Here is a 14,877-nt window from a genome sequence, read left to right as displayed (position 1 = left end):
CCGCTGATTCCCGCAGTGTACTCGAAAATCCCTGTAATAGCAACCAGCACGACATTGGAGCTCAGACAACAGCCGAAGCAAGAAATCGCCGCTCAAAGAGTTATTCTCCCTGTCAATATCACGACTTGCTTGATGCTGAAGGGAAAAAAATATGATTGGAACCTCAGCGAAGAATCAAAGCGTGAACCGCAAAAAACAGAGACCTGACTTTACTGCTTCAGCAAAAGATAACCAGCACAATGGCTGCCTTACTACCATTCATTCAGGATCTCCTTCCCATGATATTACCCTCTGAAGTACACATAGCTCGGGGGAAAGACCTCGCCTCGGGGATCCAGCCTCCACCGACGGACCACAGGGCAAAAGATACTTCCAGCAGACAGGAAAAATCTCAAGATGCGAGTCAAACAGCCCAGACCACCAAAGAGACTCGAGTTGCCAAGGGTGCGGTTGAGAATGGCCCCATAGAGCTCATTGGAATCAGCGACAGTGAAGAGGCCTCGTCGACGGGAGAGGACGCGCCAGCAGAACAGGGCAATGACTCTTCAGATGGAGCTTCACGCAAGAAAACAAGCCCACCACAGCGTCCGGGAGAAAGAGGCGGGGTCGTCGTGCGCAACGCGATAGTCAACAAGACTGACAAGATGTGCGCTTCAGGTATGCGCTGTGTCTATTTTGCTCTTCGAAAAATTAAGCTTCTCGAAGCCATGAGACCAGACTGAACTGGAAGAAAGAAAAATGCGTCTGATGCTGACTTGTCTCAAATAGTCATGTTTGCCGGGCCACAGTCCGATTCGGCTGTTCATCATAACAGCGAACATGGTAAGATAGAGGCAATTATTCTGAACTTTCGTCGTCCCTTTGCCAGTAGTTTCCTACGCACTTCCCTGCGTATCCGTCCAGCCTACGCGGTACCTGCTTGCGTCCTTTCTTTTCGGACGAAAAAGAAAATCCAGTCTTGTTTCAACTAACATAACCCCATCTGTTTCTTTCTTTTATTCAAGATACAATTATCTATGCAGCTTCAGGTAGAGGCATACTCGCCACGAGCCCTCCCGAGAACTACAGCGACGACGAAGAGCAACCTCCCATGCAGCGGGAGCTGGAGCCGGGCGACTTTGCATTCATCCCAGCTTGGACGGAGCATCAACTGATCAATAAGACGGACGAACAAGTCGTCTGGGTAGTGATACAGGGCGGACCTACCCCGATAGTAGTGCCCCTGACTGGTTGGGGTGGAGCCGAGGCTGAAGCATGACTGGCGACAGGCATATCAGAGTATACTTCCGAGAGCCAATCGCAAAGATAATAATACGATGTGCATGGGTTTGACGTGTCCCTCTCTAAATTACAGGCTGGGTTACCTTCTGCTGCACCTCCTTACAGTCCTCACGAGTCGATATCGCTCTGCCACTCTGTCAAAACAATGCGAATGATCTGACGTGTGAAAGTAGAGGACCTCGATGCCCGAGTGTGTAAACCCACTGCTGCCACCCACGACGGATCCACTCATCAACTTGTCGACATCATCCTGGTGACGCTCAGTAGACTTTGCGAGCTCGCCCTCACAGAAGAGGTACTCCACTACATGCCTCGTATCGGTAATGATATCCCAGCCTGCCAGCGCTACGGCGACTTTATTGCGTCTGCTAGCCCCATGATCCCCGGCGTAAGAAAGGGCGGGATTTGAACCCCCGTATTCGACGTTATTTTTGTGGAGCGGACTTTCGTCGAACTCAAACCGCTTCTTCTGATCAAGCTTATCTGGAAATCTTTGCAAAAGTTGCTCTTTCCAAATGATGTTTTCCTGCCAAAAGAAGTGTCTCCCCAACACCAGCGCCGTTCCAGGGTCCATGGAGGCGGCAAACCAAAGCTGAACTTCGTTACTGTCACAACAAGGTGTTAGCAGTTGTTCACTCCCACGAGAAATGACGAGAGGCACTGATAGCTTACGCTCGCCGTGGAGTCCTCCGAGTGAAATTGTAAGCCACGTCTGGCAGGTGTAATAATAAGCTGACTGGATCGATCAACACTATCCCGTCAATCCGAGGCCCGAGTATTGGCGAGTCCAACATTTGCGTTGTCAGAACAGAGCCATACGAGTGAGAGACAAGAGTGAAGTCGTCGTCCAGCCAGCCATGGCGGTCCAGAATGGAAACGACTTCGGCCAGGAAATGCCCCTTATCCATGGGTTCGCCAGCGAGCCGCATGCAGACAGGAAGGACTTCAATGGCTATGACGCCTACCTGGCCGTCTCCATCGTTTTCGCCAGGTAAGCCATTTGACATCTCGGAGAGAAAATCGAGATACGGCAGCAGCCCAATCCCAACGCCATGGATGAAAACCACTGGCCTCGCGTTCCGCGACGTGTGCGGTCGATACCAGTAGGCGGTTCCAGCGGCGGGGGAAAGCTGACGTGGAACAAGCCCAGAAGGCACCAAGAGCTGTGGTCGCGGCGGAAAGATGGCCAGGTTCGTCGTGAGGGGTGTTGAAAAGTATGCGAAGCCCTTCCAAAGAAGTGTGAAATGGGTAAAAATGTCGACAAACATAACAATGATGTACCATATGATGCTGCGAAAACACATCGGCACCTTGTCGATCGTGGGTCGCATCGATTTGGCCGCGCCTCGCCCTGGTCGTAGACCAGCAGCGCCATCGACATCCCCTCCATGTTCCTGCGAGGCGCGAACCAATCGGCGGTTGATTTCGTCCAAATAACCTTCCATCTCTGGCTCCTCCTGGGGCGAGAGCCCGTCAATATCTCGGTCGAAGAAGGCCCATGCAACAAAGTCCCGTACGTTCTCGCGGCGAATTTCAGCCAAATCTGCACCGAAGAACCAGCGGCGAAGGTAGTGCACCGGGTCGGGGACGTTATCCAGACACTTATGGAAGATGGCAGACCGATCCGCCGGCGACAGTGGAGGGTGGGGGTAGTTAGGCTTGAAGCCGGTGGCACGAGCCTCAAACGGACGATAGACTGCAAGGAAGAAGATCGTGTCTGCGACGAAGACTGCGGATAGAATCCCTACCGTTACTCTAAGCGGCAAACTTGGCGAAGTCAAGGCATTTGCCGCGACATTCTCGGTGGGTGGTCCCCATATCCCCAAAGGCGAAACGCCAGTAAAGGCGTATATGATAATCAAAAGGGTGAAAGAGCAAGGAATGGAGAATCGCAGCAAAAAGACGGATATGCGGATGAAGATAAGTTCGCTGAGGGACGTGCCCAACATCTTGTTTTGCTGTAGACGGTTGGCTCCGTTGCACTCTACACCTTGGACAGTAACATAAGTGGTATTTGGTAGCTGTAGTACTACCTACCCTATTAGCCTTATGAATGAAGTTGTTCGAAACGAAACGAATGTGGAATCTAAGGGTCGAAGATTTCTCAACCTTAGCAAGTTGGAGAACGAGACGGAAACTGAAACAACAAGAGAATCGCAGGTATTAAAATGAAAGAAAGAGAGATTAAAAAAAATGAACTCGAAAAAATAATAAAAAAAAAATCCAACACAAATCGACTAAAATCGACTAAAATGGAGTTCAGCTAGACGCATGTAGTGCAAGTCTAGACAAATCTGCTGCGTATCAATGTCAGGTTACCAGACCTTCGGCAGACGTGTCAGTTAGGTCAATGCCTGTCTTTTGCACCTTCGCCGACATGGACATGAGTTGGTATCGATGTTTGTCACGCCTCGCATGTCATTTCTAGGTAAGATTGGATGCCAAGTGAGCCATTGATTTATGGATGCTGCTCTTTGTTGAGATTTCCATGTGACTCCACTCTTCATCTCCTAGGTACAGCTGAATATGCAATACGTCATCGAGCGCTAGATACTATGAGTAAAGCCGTTTCAGTGGACCAGAAATTGCCATTGCTATTCGCCTCCACTGGTTTTAGGTGCCGAAACATGAGTACCTAGCGTGCAAACCTACCTAGGAAGGTACAGTACAAAGAATACCTAGGCGACAGGCACTTACTTGCCTAGGTATGCAATACTGCACGCAGATCTATTTGTATTTGTCCTCATCATCGATTTGATCAAGGCTATACAGTACCACTTCTTCATAATAACCTCAGGTCAGGAAGACATAGCCAGTGCCGCTACACACAGGTGGCCACATTCAGTCATAATTCTTGGGCATCAATATTCCTTGTTTAACATTAAAAAGCACATACTGGTACCCCTTGTCGCGACGGCACCTAAGTTTGACCGACTTTTAATCATCTCTTTCTGTTCCGAACCCCTCCGGAACCCACGAAAAAAAGAAGAGACGAGTCAAGGAACCCGAAGAACCCTTTCCCAATACTATCATATTAGATAGGCAGATAACCTAAACAGAGCCGTCGGGATCGGAGGAAAGACGGCAAAACTCAAATCAGATTTGGAAAGAAGAGAGAAAAAAATCCTGCCAAGAATACAGAAAGAAGCTTTAACGACCCCTGTCTCTCTACCTCTCCGCATCACGGAACCCCGCTAGCAACCACCCAAAAAAATGGCACATAACTACATCATCCGCGTAACCGCGGGCACTACGCGCGACGTGACCGAGCACAAGCTCGTCGCCGTCAACACGGCAGAACCCCTCAAGATCGAGAGCGATTTGATCGAGGCCCGGGTCAACGTACGCGTCAAAAACTACCACGGCCTACCACGCAACTCCCCCGTCGACTCGCCGTACTTTGCCGCCGAGCCGCACGCCTACAACGATGACCAGTACAGCATTGCGATTAACTTCAAACTCAAGCAGCCGCCTGAGGGTAAGGTCGGGAAGGAGGCGGACTCCAAGGAGAACGACGACGACGCCGCTCCCGCTGACGATGAGGACCGGGATCTGGGAGTCAAGGGCGGTGACCTGCAGTGGGGAAACGACTTTGACCATCCGATCCGCGACCGACTGCCGCCTGGCTTCAACACTGCGCTCAACATAGTGCGATGGTGGATTGATCCGGGATTGGAGGGCGATGCCTATGCCGACTCTCCATACCTGTATGGCCCCGCGCTGAGCTCCTTCAACCAGGTGCGCGTCGGTCCTCCATCAAGCGACCGCGTTCCCCAAGGCAAGGGTGCCGATGTCGAAGGCAAAGAGGTCGGCCTCTGGATCGAGGAGGGTGCCAATGATGAGGCTGGTTTTGAGAGCCGCAGGTCTACAGGCGCCCCGGATGATGCAAAGGCCAGGATGAAGTGGGCGCTCAAGGCGGATAGCAAGGAAAAATGGGTTTGGGAGTACGGCAAAGAATACTCGACCGACTTTTTCAACCCGTACATCGATTTCAAGGAGTTTGCGCTGAGGCTACCGGGATTCCATTTGCCCATCATGAAGTACTGGGATGGGCAGGGTGCGCGGTAAGTTTTACCTTTCCCTTAACGTTTTTGACCCCTTCAAGTTCACCCGCCGACCTTTCCATTGTTATAACTGCGACATATTGTGCGGCTGAGACATTGGATGTCGGCTGTGGTTGCGACTTTGCCTGCTTGGTGGTATTGTTCGCCCTCCGTCAAGTGAAACCCAAGGACAGGTCAAACTCGGCGTGGTATTATTTATTTAGGGAAGATTTCTTTTGGATACTGGACTTGTTGTCTCATACGCGTATAACTCCACCTGGTCATTCACTAGGCCCCCCAAGCGCTCACACACGCTTAGATACGTTCTCCGGAACCGCAAGACGGGTGATCTGTACCTCGCAGTCACTTTCAGTCTGTACCTCAAGGAGGACGTCAACGAGGACGGCTCCCTCAAGCCGGGAACCGTCGAGGCGCAGAAGAAGGACAGCAGAACGAGGAAGGCTCCAACACACGAGGATGATCACGGAAAGCACGACGACAACGAGCCACACGACGAGGACAAGTCGATCGAGGAGGCACGGAAGAAGTTTGGAGACATCAAGGTCGACGATGCTAGTCGCCCAGATGATGTGGATTGAGCACAATGCACGATAGATTTAATCTATGTTAGGCAGCCTCTTATTGGAGACAGTCAAATTCTAGAGCCTATGTTCAGCTGGTCAATTTGGGTTCTAGACTAGAGGTAATTAGAAGGACGGAATAAAGGCACCACGACTTACCTGAGCGGCAGTGGCTCTACTTTTGCTTTCATATTTTATCAGTACCCGAACAAGGTCAGAAAAATCAGGCTGAACGCCGTCCAGAATTTCATCCCATGTTTTGCCTTGTATTGTCTGGTACATCTGAAATGGCGGCGTCTTAAAATTTACAGCCTCGGGCCAAGTGTCCGGTGTAGGGCTGCCGATAGTTTTGAAAATACTCAGGATGAGTCCCAGTTGATTGCCATCCTCATGCGCTGCCCTTGATTCAAAAAGCGGCACATGGGAAGGTCGGCAACACTCAACCAACATAGCGCCGGCACCCCACATGTCCACCGCTGTGCCGTATCCTTTGTCACCAAACAGGACTTCCGGTGCACGATAAGGCCCCGTGCCAATGTCGAGGATCTTGGAATCCTGTGGCTCGGTGGCGGAGGACAGTTGAGGGTGCCAGGCCGTCCCAAAATCGGAGAGATATGCCGGCCCATCGGGGGACTTCAGGAGGACTGCTGAAGGCTTGATGTCTCTGTGGATGATATTTTTGCCGTGAATCTGTCGCAGCGCAGTGAAGATATCTCGAAAGTGCGATCGTATCCGTTCGCGTGTGAGCCCGGCCTCGCCTTTCTGCTGCAGCTGCGCCTCGAGACTGAGAGGCATGTATGGGAACACAAGCACCAGCCGCTGCTCGTGGTCTCTGAAAGTCTCCAACAGTGGGATGCAGGGCCTTGAAAGCTCTGCGAGGATCCGGGACTCGCGGATGGGATCGTGCGGCGCAATGTTGTGCGTCTCGACGATGACCTTGAAGGCCCGGGTGTCGCACCGGTAGACTTCGGCCGTGACGCCGCTGGCGATGTATTGGCAATTATTGTGCGTGCCGATCCTGACCCCGGACGCTGCCGTCTCTGAGCCATGGTAAGCTGCGGGAGAGAATGATGAGCTCTCATCGTCGCTAGCCAGTTTCGAGGCGTTCCTCAGTATGTCACACGCATTTTCGTACTCCTCCTGTTTTGTCATCAGGGCATCATCGTCAGAGACGCCTCGGGCAGTGGGCGGCGGGATCAAACACGCGCAAGGCTCACTCGTGATGACGATGCCGTGTAAGCTTCCATCTCAATGGCAAATGCACTCTTTCCCTCCGCCGTGGCAGCATTTTTGTCGATACAAGATTGGCTATGAAGCAGAGGCACATAAAAGCATGTCAGGTTGTGTAATCCAGAAGGCAGTAAATGAATTTTAATTCCATCTTCTCACATATTTTGGATCTTGTCATATCGTTCTGTGGCCGTCACAGATGATCTCCAGTCCGGGGTCGTCATGTTGGGGGGTATTTGGTTATATGCGAAATCACCCCGCCATGGCACGGACAAGAGTTGGGGCAGTTAACAGTAGCTGCCCGCTTCGAGTGGATAGCGTACGCACGGCACAGAACGTGAATCAACGAGCCGCGGCACGATGAGGTCCCACTCCGAGCGGAGAGGCTAGTTCAGGTCTAGGGGGCAACAGGTGCGGCAGACAGACAGTAAGCGCCTACCTCAGCTTTAATTCTGCAAGTTTTGAGTTGGATTGAACAACATCTGCTGAATATTATTTCGAGCACTCTGCGTTCTGCGTCATCTTAAATTTTATACCTCCCCTCCTTTGGATCACCTGATTCATGGGATGGATTTTTTTTTCGGCCAACAATTGAAGTTTGTATCGCAAGCATAAAAATTGTTGAAAGTAATGAAGAGATTACTGCTGAATGTGTGCGCTCTTAACAGAACATACAGAAGAAGTAGTTTAAAAAAAATAAAGTAAAAATGGGAAAACAAGTACTTAGGTACCTGGCACAGCAAGTGGGCCGGAAATTACCTTGATGACGAGATAATCAACGGTTACGGTTGCTGAAAGAAGGTTTGGGGAAAAGAACTAGTGGCAATGTATCGGTACCAAACGTTCATCCCAAAGAGTTTTGACATATGCCGACGTTACTATACATGAAGTATCCAAGGAATCTGAAGGTGCCAGTTAACTGTCGTCTGCCAGGTCTGATACCTTGACGTGACAAAAACGGCATCACCTGGTTGAAGGAGCAGACAGCTGGGCTTCCCAAATTGGAACTCAATCGATGTGCATCGAGTGTTTTATGGGGCTTAGCGGGGCGTTGGGTACCTAGTGTGTAGCTGCAAGCTTACGTAGTGATTTGTAGGTACCCTTCCGTTGTACCTGCTTAAGCACTGGACTAGTCTGGACCAAGGAACAGAACTTAAAATCTAATTGAATTTTTGCTACGATCATGGTCAAAGAGCGAAAGGTAAAAGGAATGGGAAAGAAGAAAATTTGCGGCTGTCTGCTGAGGCATCACCATCTACCTGTTTTACGACCGGCCAGTTCTTTTGCATGTTTAGTCGTTTAACCCAAGTCGCGCGACACTTCAAGCGAACCCAGCGCCTTGCCTGCCGTTCCCCTCTTCTTTCCCCATCGACTCCACTTCACTTGGAGAGTCTCTGTCTCAGCTGATTCGTGCCAGCCACAGCAACACGGGTACAGCATCATCTCCAGCATCGTCATTCTGGAGCCTCAAAAGCTTTCCACTTCTGTGCGCTGAGCTATCGACGTCCCCTACAGCAGGCTTACCGTCGCCGAGGAAAACCACTCGCTTACTCCCAAAGTCTATGTCGTAGCAATTGCATATCCGATAACTGCTACTGGAAGCCATCTATTACCTGCTATGCCTTAGAACCGATCCGTCACTTCCGCTGCCTGTCTTGCGCCGACTTGTCCCGAGGTTAACTTCGCAATGGAGGACCTTTCGCGGTCTGAGTACCCGGCGATGCTGGTGAGGATAGAACACCAATTCATAATTACGCGCCGATCCGGGGTAACGCCTGCATTGGGATCGTCAATTGAACCTTATCTGACAATTGTTTAAAATCCCAAGGCGCATCTAACGCCAAATCAAGCATCGCAAACACTGAACGAACGTGTCAAGAGAATCTTGCGGACGAATACCGAGATCGCCGACTGGCTGCAGGTACGCGCAAGGAGAAGCTACACTCAGGGGGGCGGTTGTTGGTGCAGTGGCTTGCACACGTGCAGTGGGCTAAACAAACATTCGCCTTCAGGAACGTCGCAAGGTCGAGGAACAATACATCGCCGGACTTAGGAAACTCGCGCTCTTCAAAGTTCCTAATGCAAACTCGGAGTTGGGGTATGTCACACCCAATCAGGCGCATGCACACAGTCGTACCGCGCGCGCACAAAATCACACAAGGTTGCAGGAGCCGTAGAGCTGACATGATCGTGTGTACAGAGTCTTCCAACCTCCCTGGGACAGGGTCCTTCACTCTATCGAATCGATCGCCGCCTCGCACCAGCTCTATGTTTCGCGAATCGAAAAAGATGTCGAACACTCACTACGGGGCTTTCAGTCCCGTCCGGAAGTCGCGGGCATGCAGACCTTCATGACCAACATGCAGAACATGGCGAAGGAGCTTGATGACTCACAGACTGCCGCGGACAAGGCCAACAAGAAAGGCGGCAAGAAGGCCGAAGCCGCAAACACGAGGCTGGAGACGGCTACACAACAGTGGGAGTCGCAAGCGCCATTCATATACGAGTCACTGCAAGCCCTTGATGAGCAAAGGACAAACCACCTGCGGGACCTCTTGACACAGTTGCAGACGCATGAAGTCGATCAAGCCAGTAGGACTCAGGCATCGGCCGAGGAGGCACTCAATATGACTCTCGAAGTGGACACCGCCCAGGAAATACAGAGTTTCGCAAGCAAGACCGTGGCTGGGAAACCGAAGCAGGAGAGGCGCGCTGCGATGTCAAGGCAGACCAGTGCTGTCGCAGCTACTACCACAAGGCCACCAAGCAGCGCAGGTGGTCTTAGTGGCCACCAAGATGATGCTACAAACAGCAGCGAGCACTCTGGTGGTAGGCCAGAACCGCCTACAGGTACGACGAATGGTCGAGGTTTTGGAGATTTCAGGCGCGCAGTACTGACCATTCGGGTGAACAGAGTCGAAGTTGCGAAGTAGGCTCGGTACAATGCTCGGACGGCGACGACAGAGCATCCATGGTTTCGGTCAGCTCTCGCCATCCAAGAACACTGGCCCCTTCAGCCGAGGCCTCAGCAGCGCCCACGGCCCCCGGATGTCGCCTCGAGCTTCTATGAACAATTTGTCAGAATCCGGCAGGTTATCCTCGCTTGCCGAATCACCAGACTCGCCTCGGGATGGCAAAGCCCCCGATACCAATGGTAAACCTTCGTACGATGGTAGCACAAATGGGCTGAAGCCCAAGGATGAGGGATCATCTGCTCACGCCGGTGAATCTGGCTCGACATCAAAACCAGCTCTCACAAACGGCGAGCCCACTGCTGATGACCTGTTTGGGCCTGCGCCTGCGGCCTCCCAGACCACGAATGAGACAGGGGACAATACGGGAGGGAAGGATGCAGATGGATTCACCGTCCCCCCTGAGATGAACGACCCGATATCGCAAGCTCAAAAGGAGGCCGCAGGGGACGATCACGACCAGTTCTTCAAGTTGAATATCCAGAAGGAACCTGTGGCAGAGGAGGATGCAGACGCCCAGAAGGCCGCCATATCCAACGTGACGAACACGCTCTCCATGTCTATGCCCTCGCGCAAGAGTGGCACCATTCGTGGACGGAGAGATGTCCGGAACACTATCTATATGCCACCGCCAGCTATGCCGGACACTGGTAGCCACCTCGGCACGATACCTGCATCGCCTTCATTGCCTACGTCAGTCTCCAAACCATCAGCCGTAGCAACCCTGACTTCAGAGGCGAGCGTTGCCGCAATGTCGGACACGCAATCGGTTCACTCGTCAAACTCGCTGAACAGTTTGGCTCATGCCAAGCACCCGGAGTTGACGGCTCCAGGGCTCAGCTCGTCGATAATAGAAACAGTGTCTGCACATTTTGAGGGCGGTGATTTGAAGACTGTCAAGGTCAATGGAGAGATTGCATTTGCTTATAACGCCGGCCCGGATTTCACTCCGAAAGGTTAGTGACCTACTCTATCTCTTTGCTTTATCCTTGTTCATCGTATTACTTTTACTAAAGTGAGTGCTAACTCATCACATGATCGTTACCAGACCATGAGAATATCCGAATAGACAACATGCCGTTATTGGAGGCAATCGGACCCAACCGGATCTTTGTTTCCAACACAGGCTACTCTGACGAGTTCACCCTTGACACCTCGCACATGAGCAAGACTGCAACGGCCTTCACCTACCGTCTCCACTGCGAGCCTGAAGATCCATCCACCCTCGCAGCCCTTTGTCCCCTTATCGTTAAGCCGGCATGGAAGCCGACGCAGGACCACAAGCTCGGCTTGCTCCTCCAGTACGCACTCAACCCAGCAATGTTCCCAAATGTCGATGGTGGCGCTTCCTCCCCTACCTCGGAGACCTCGTCGTCACTGCCGCAGACGATAACGCTACGCAACCTCGTGTTTGTCGCAACATATGAGGGCCGTGCCTCAGCAGCGCAAACCAAACCTGCCGGCACGCACCTGCGTGACAAACACCTGGTCTACTGGCGTCTGGGAGATGTCACTTTGACATGTGGTAGCGAGATTGAGTGGTCCAAGATTGTGTGCCGCATCGTGGGAGCAGATGGCGCCGACGTCCAGCCTGGTCATATCGAAGTCAGGTGGGAATACACACCACAGGCCTCGTCATCTGCGCCCCGCATCTCGATCAGCAGGCTGCTGGAGGACACCAAGGGCAAGGGCAAAGCTGTGGTTGAGGAGGACGGGACTCTGTCAGCCGGTGACCCCTTTTCGGATGACAACCCAATCAGCCCGCGCAACGATGATAGGAAGTGGGCCGAGGTGCCGCTGGTGAGGAAGGCCGTGAGCGGAAAGTATGAAGCCAAGTGAACATTGCTGACAGCATCCGTTATATAAATCTTTCTACAAAAAACCCATTTTGTTCAAAAAAAGGTGTTTGTTGACATATCCCTGCCGAACTAGGCGATTTCCTTTTTCTTTTCCTTTCCTTTTTTTTTCCCCCTGTAACTATCCCTGAGTCCCTTCTTGTTGCGGCATACCCCCCCAATTGTTGTATGTATTACGAGCCCTGGTTTGGATGTTTTGTTCTTTCTTTTGTGCCAGGTATCCGTCTACTATCTCTGCTGGGTGCATCATCGGAGGAAAGAGAACAAAAAAGTGTGACATTTGAAAACCTAATCTAAACAACTTCGATTCAAAAGCAGCACTTACCTACTTACCTACTTTATTTGCATGTATGTTGTTTGTCCAAGCCTACCCATTTTCACGACTAATAAGAACTCAGTACGGACGAGGACTGTGTATGGTAAATATGACCGCTGACTATTGAAAGTGGCTGCTTGATCAGAACTCCCCTATTTCTACTGCAATTTTAATTCTTCCATTTACACCCACCCTCCTCTTATTCCTGCTCCTCTTTTTGCGTCCCGCTAGTGGTTTGAAGGCCATCCGATGTTTTCCTGGCAGTGGGCAGTGGAGGAATCCATTGAGCTGACACCGTCGCCTGCGGCTGCAATCCAAATCCTGGCCTTCCGCTGTATAGCCACTTGATCAAGTTCTCTTCATACGCTTGCATATTCACTGCCCCCTTTTCAAACATCTGCCCAGCAATCCGATCAGACGCGCCGTGTCTCGCCGCGACCAATCTTTCATAGCTCACAGCATTCCGATCAACTCGTCCTCCATTCGGCACTACATTGGCACTGGTACTGCTATCTGTGCTCGGGACTCTATCGGGAGCCGAGGTGTCCTGCACAACGCCCTCGGAATAGTCCAGCGGTCCCCGGAGGCCCGCCGGCCACTCCCCAGGTCTGTCCATACCCGAGCTTCCAACCTTGAACATCATGGAGCCGTCATTCTGCCTTAGGCCTGAGTAGTAGGACATGTACTCTGTCAAAAAAGCGATCCCCTCAAGCCCCGGGCAAGCCCGAAAGAGCGCCTGAATCAGGGTCATAAAGTTCCGCGTGCGGTATGGGTGCGTCGAGGAGCACATGAGCCAGTCAGAGCGGCCGCCACGCCAGGTCAACGCCACGCGACGTAGAGATTTGCATCCGTTGAGAACCTTGGCTATTTCCACTACCTGGGAGGGGGCGATGCCTCAGGGGTTAGCATGGCTTTTTTGAGGGTTACTTGTTGTGGTAACTAATGCCTTCAAGTGGGTTACCTCCTCATGGGGGTAAGTTTCTATGTATTCAACAACATGAAAAGATCTCACTTACGGTAGCCTCGACTTTGGGATGGATTTGAAGCGAATGATTGTTTGCATGCTCCATCGGAAGCTCCAGATCTCCCACCCAAGGTTCCTCAATGGACGCGGCAACATCAACGGTGAGCCATGTGAGGAGCGGAAAATGGCCAAGAATTATGCTTAAAACTCGGGATGTAATAGGAAAGAAAGCCCGATCGTACTCTTTCGGATGGCGAGGGTCCAGAAGTGCGAGCTCTTTCGAAGTGAGCCGGATGGCGAGCCTCTTCAGAGTGTTTCTCATCAATACGGCCCCGTGCAAATATGCGGCCCCTTCCAGGCCCGTGTCTATCTGCAGGCCGTACAAAGCCGTCGGCTTGACCCAGTGGATTATGATCCCGGAGAGGAAATCCGGGCAGGACAGGCGCAGCAGGCCTATCTCGACCTGATGATGCCTACCGGACGGACCGGCAAAATGTTTATAGAAGACGACATCCTGTGCTCTGGTCATGTGCCTAAGATCAAGACTGACGTAGTTAAGCGGAGACAGCTGGGTCAACAGAGTTATAATATTCTTCGGGACGTGCATCAAAGCCTCTGACAGAAATGGGCGTTCGTCAAAGTAGCTTTCATGATGGCAGGAGTATGTTATCTTCTTTGTCTCGAGGTAGGGTTTGATGTGCACTGATACTGCCCTTTTTGATGTTTATGACGGAAGTTAGTCTAAAGAGGCTTTTCTTGAGATTGACTCGGAGCTACAAAGACAGGCGCTAGGATCCGAACCTATCTTCCTTTTTTTTTTGGCTCTGGGGTGGCTTACTTGATATTCATCCAGGACAATACTGTCGGATCAGATAGAGCAGTCAAGGGTTTAAGCTTTGCTGTAGCAATTCTTGTTGTAATGTACCGCAGGGCGCAATGGAGAACGGCCTGGCAATGTCCAAAGTTGATCTCGGTCCAGTTACCCGACAAAAGCAAGGCATCGAAAGGTTTCAGCTCCCAGTCGCTACTGGGATCAGGATGTATACTATGTAGGTGCTGAGCGATTGTTGAGACAAGCTGGGGCGACAGATTCCAAAGGACAGGACTAAATTCATCGGAATTATGCAGCATGCGTGCCGGGTTGAGAGTAGGCGGAGGTGGTGCAGCCATAGTAATATATTGAATAGTGTCTCCTGATGCCGAGATTGTTTCTGACCATATTGGCGCTGTCTTGATACAGGACAAGTATTCTCCCAGCTGTTGATATTGCCAGTGGCACAATATTTTACCCTATGTCGTATGCCTCGCTTAGACCGTCCATGAACAAAGAAACCTGCTGCAATGATGGGAAAGAGCACCGATGTAGCCACAACAGGTGCTGCCTGTCGTAGGCTTGTCTTCTCAACAAGGTAGAGTGCCTGCTTTTCGTGGCTGATTAGACAGGCAGTCACCATGTCAGCATGATCCATGAGAGACTCTTGCCTGCCACGGGTTGCCCATTACAATTCCCAATAACTTGGACTACAAGGCACGCAAAGCTAGGTGGGTAGCATCCGTAATGCCTGGATTGGTTGTCTAAAGGTACCTAGGTAGGTAGCTGAATACCCTGGGGCCAAAGAATAAAAAAAAAAAAA

The 14,877-nt window shown here is 51.5% G+C and overlaps 5 protein-coding genes across 5 annotated transcripts; 3 read left to right on the top strand and 2 right to left on the bottom strand.

Annotated features, from left to right (window-relative positions):
* The first annotated feature begins 81 nt into the window (after nucleotides 1-81).
* PgNI_01417 (uncharacterized protein) lies at nucleotides 82-1,337 on the top strand. The gene is made up of 3 exons (XM_031121488.1): nucleotides 82-657; nucleotides 769-822; nucleotides 1,005-1,337. The coding sequence occupies exons 1-3, from the start codon at nucleotides 240-242 to the stop codon at nucleotides 1,256-1,258; spliced, it is 726 nt and encodes a 241-aa protein (XP_030986217.1). The 5' UTR covers nucleotides 82-239; the 3' UTR covers nucleotides 1,259-1,337.
* Nucleotides 1,338-4,068: 2,731 nt separating this feature from the next.
* PgNI_01415 (uncharacterized protein) lies at nucleotides 4,069-7,311 on the top strand. Its single transcript, XM_031121487.1, has 2 exons — nucleotides 4,069-5,345; nucleotides 5,617-7,311. Exons 1-2 carry the CDS (start codon nucleotides 4,495-4,497, stop codon nucleotides 5,921-5,923), a joined length of 1,158 nt encoding a protein of 385 aa, XP_030986218.1. The 5' UTR covers nucleotides 4,069-4,494; the 3' UTR covers nucleotides 5,924-7,311.
* Nucleotides 5,964-7,359, bottom strand: PgNI_01414 (uncharacterized protein; the record flags this gene model as incomplete). Its single annotated transcript, XM_031121486.1, has 4 exons — nucleotides 5,964-5,990; nucleotides 6,065-7,045; nucleotides 7,123-7,213; nucleotides 7,295-7,359. 4 exons carry the CDS (start codon nucleotides 7,357-7,359, stop codon nucleotides 5,964-5,966), a joined length of 1,164 nt encoding a protein of 387 aa, XP_030986219.1.
* A 1,235-nt stretch (nucleotides 7,360-8,594) lies between these two features.
* On the top strand, nucleotides 8,595-12,612 carry PgNI_01413 (uncharacterized protein). Its single transcript, XM_031121485.1, has 7 exons — nucleotides 8,595-8,861; nucleotides 8,964-9,056; nucleotides 9,148-9,233; nucleotides 9,336-9,985; nucleotides 10,050-11,063; nucleotides 11,156-12,311; nucleotides 12,410-12,612. The coding sequence occupies exons 1-6, from the start codon at nucleotides 8,823-8,825 to the stop codon at nucleotides 11,944-11,946; spliced, it is 2,673 nt and encodes an 890-aa protein (XP_030986213.1). The 5' UTR covers nucleotides 8,595-8,822; the 3' UTR covers nucleotides 11,947-12,311; nucleotides 12,410-12,612.
* On the bottom strand, nucleotides 12,479-14,413 carry PgNI_01412 (uncharacterized protein; the record flags this gene model as incomplete). The annotated part of the gene is made up of 3 exons (XM_031121484.1): nucleotides 12,479-13,156; nucleotides 13,296-13,956; nucleotides 14,082-14,413. 3 exons carry the CDS (start codon nucleotides 14,411-14,413, stop codon nucleotides 12,479-12,481), a joined length of 1,671 nt encoding a protein of 556 aa, XP_030986214.1.
* Nucleotides 14,414-14,877: the final 464 nt, after the last annotated feature.

The sequence above is a fragment of the Pyricularia grisea genome, assembly GCF_004355905.1.
Source record: "Pyricularia grisea strain NI907 chromosome Unknown Pyricularia_grisea_NI907_Scaffold_1, whole genome shotgun sequence".
Lineage (NCBI taxonomy): Eukaryota > Fungi > Ascomycota > Sordariomycetes > Magnaporthales > Pyriculariaceae > Pyricularia > Pyricularia grisea.
This window is presented reverse-complemented; position numbering and strand designations above follow the sequence as displayed.

Bases quoted from the DNA above. Each gene is read 5' to 3' on its own strand.
- PgNI_01417 (XM_031121488.1), top strand. From the start codon at position 240: ATGGCTGCCTTACTACCATTCATTCAGGATCTCCTTCCCATGATATTA. The intron at 658-768 runs GTATGCGCTGTG...TGTCTCAAATAG, and splicing joins TGACAAGATGTGCGCTTCAG to TCATGTTTGCCGGGCCACAG. The intron at 823-1,004 runs GTAAGATAGAGG...CTTTTATTCAAG, and splicing joins TCATCATAACAGCGAACATG to ATACAATTATCTATGCAGCT.
- PgNI_01415 (XM_031121487.1), top strand. From the start codon at position 4,495: ATGGCACATAACTACATCATCCGCGTAACCGCGGGCACTACGCGCGAC. The intron at 5,346-5,616 runs GTAAGTTTTACC...GTCATTCACTAG, and splicing joins TGGGATGGGCAGGGTGCGCG to GCCCCCCAAGCGCTCACACA.
- PgNI_01413 (XM_031121485.1), top strand. From the start codon at position 8,823: ATGGAGGACCTTTCGCGGTCTGAGTACCCGGCGATGCTG. The intron at 9,057-9,147 runs GTACGCGCAAGG...ATTCGCCTTCAG, and splicing joins AGATCGCCGACTGGCTGCAG to GAACGTCGCAAGGTCGAGGA. The intron at 11,064-11,155 runs GTTAGTGACCTA...GATCGTTACCAG, and splicing joins CCCGGATTTCACTCCGAAAG to ACCATGAGAATATCCGAATA.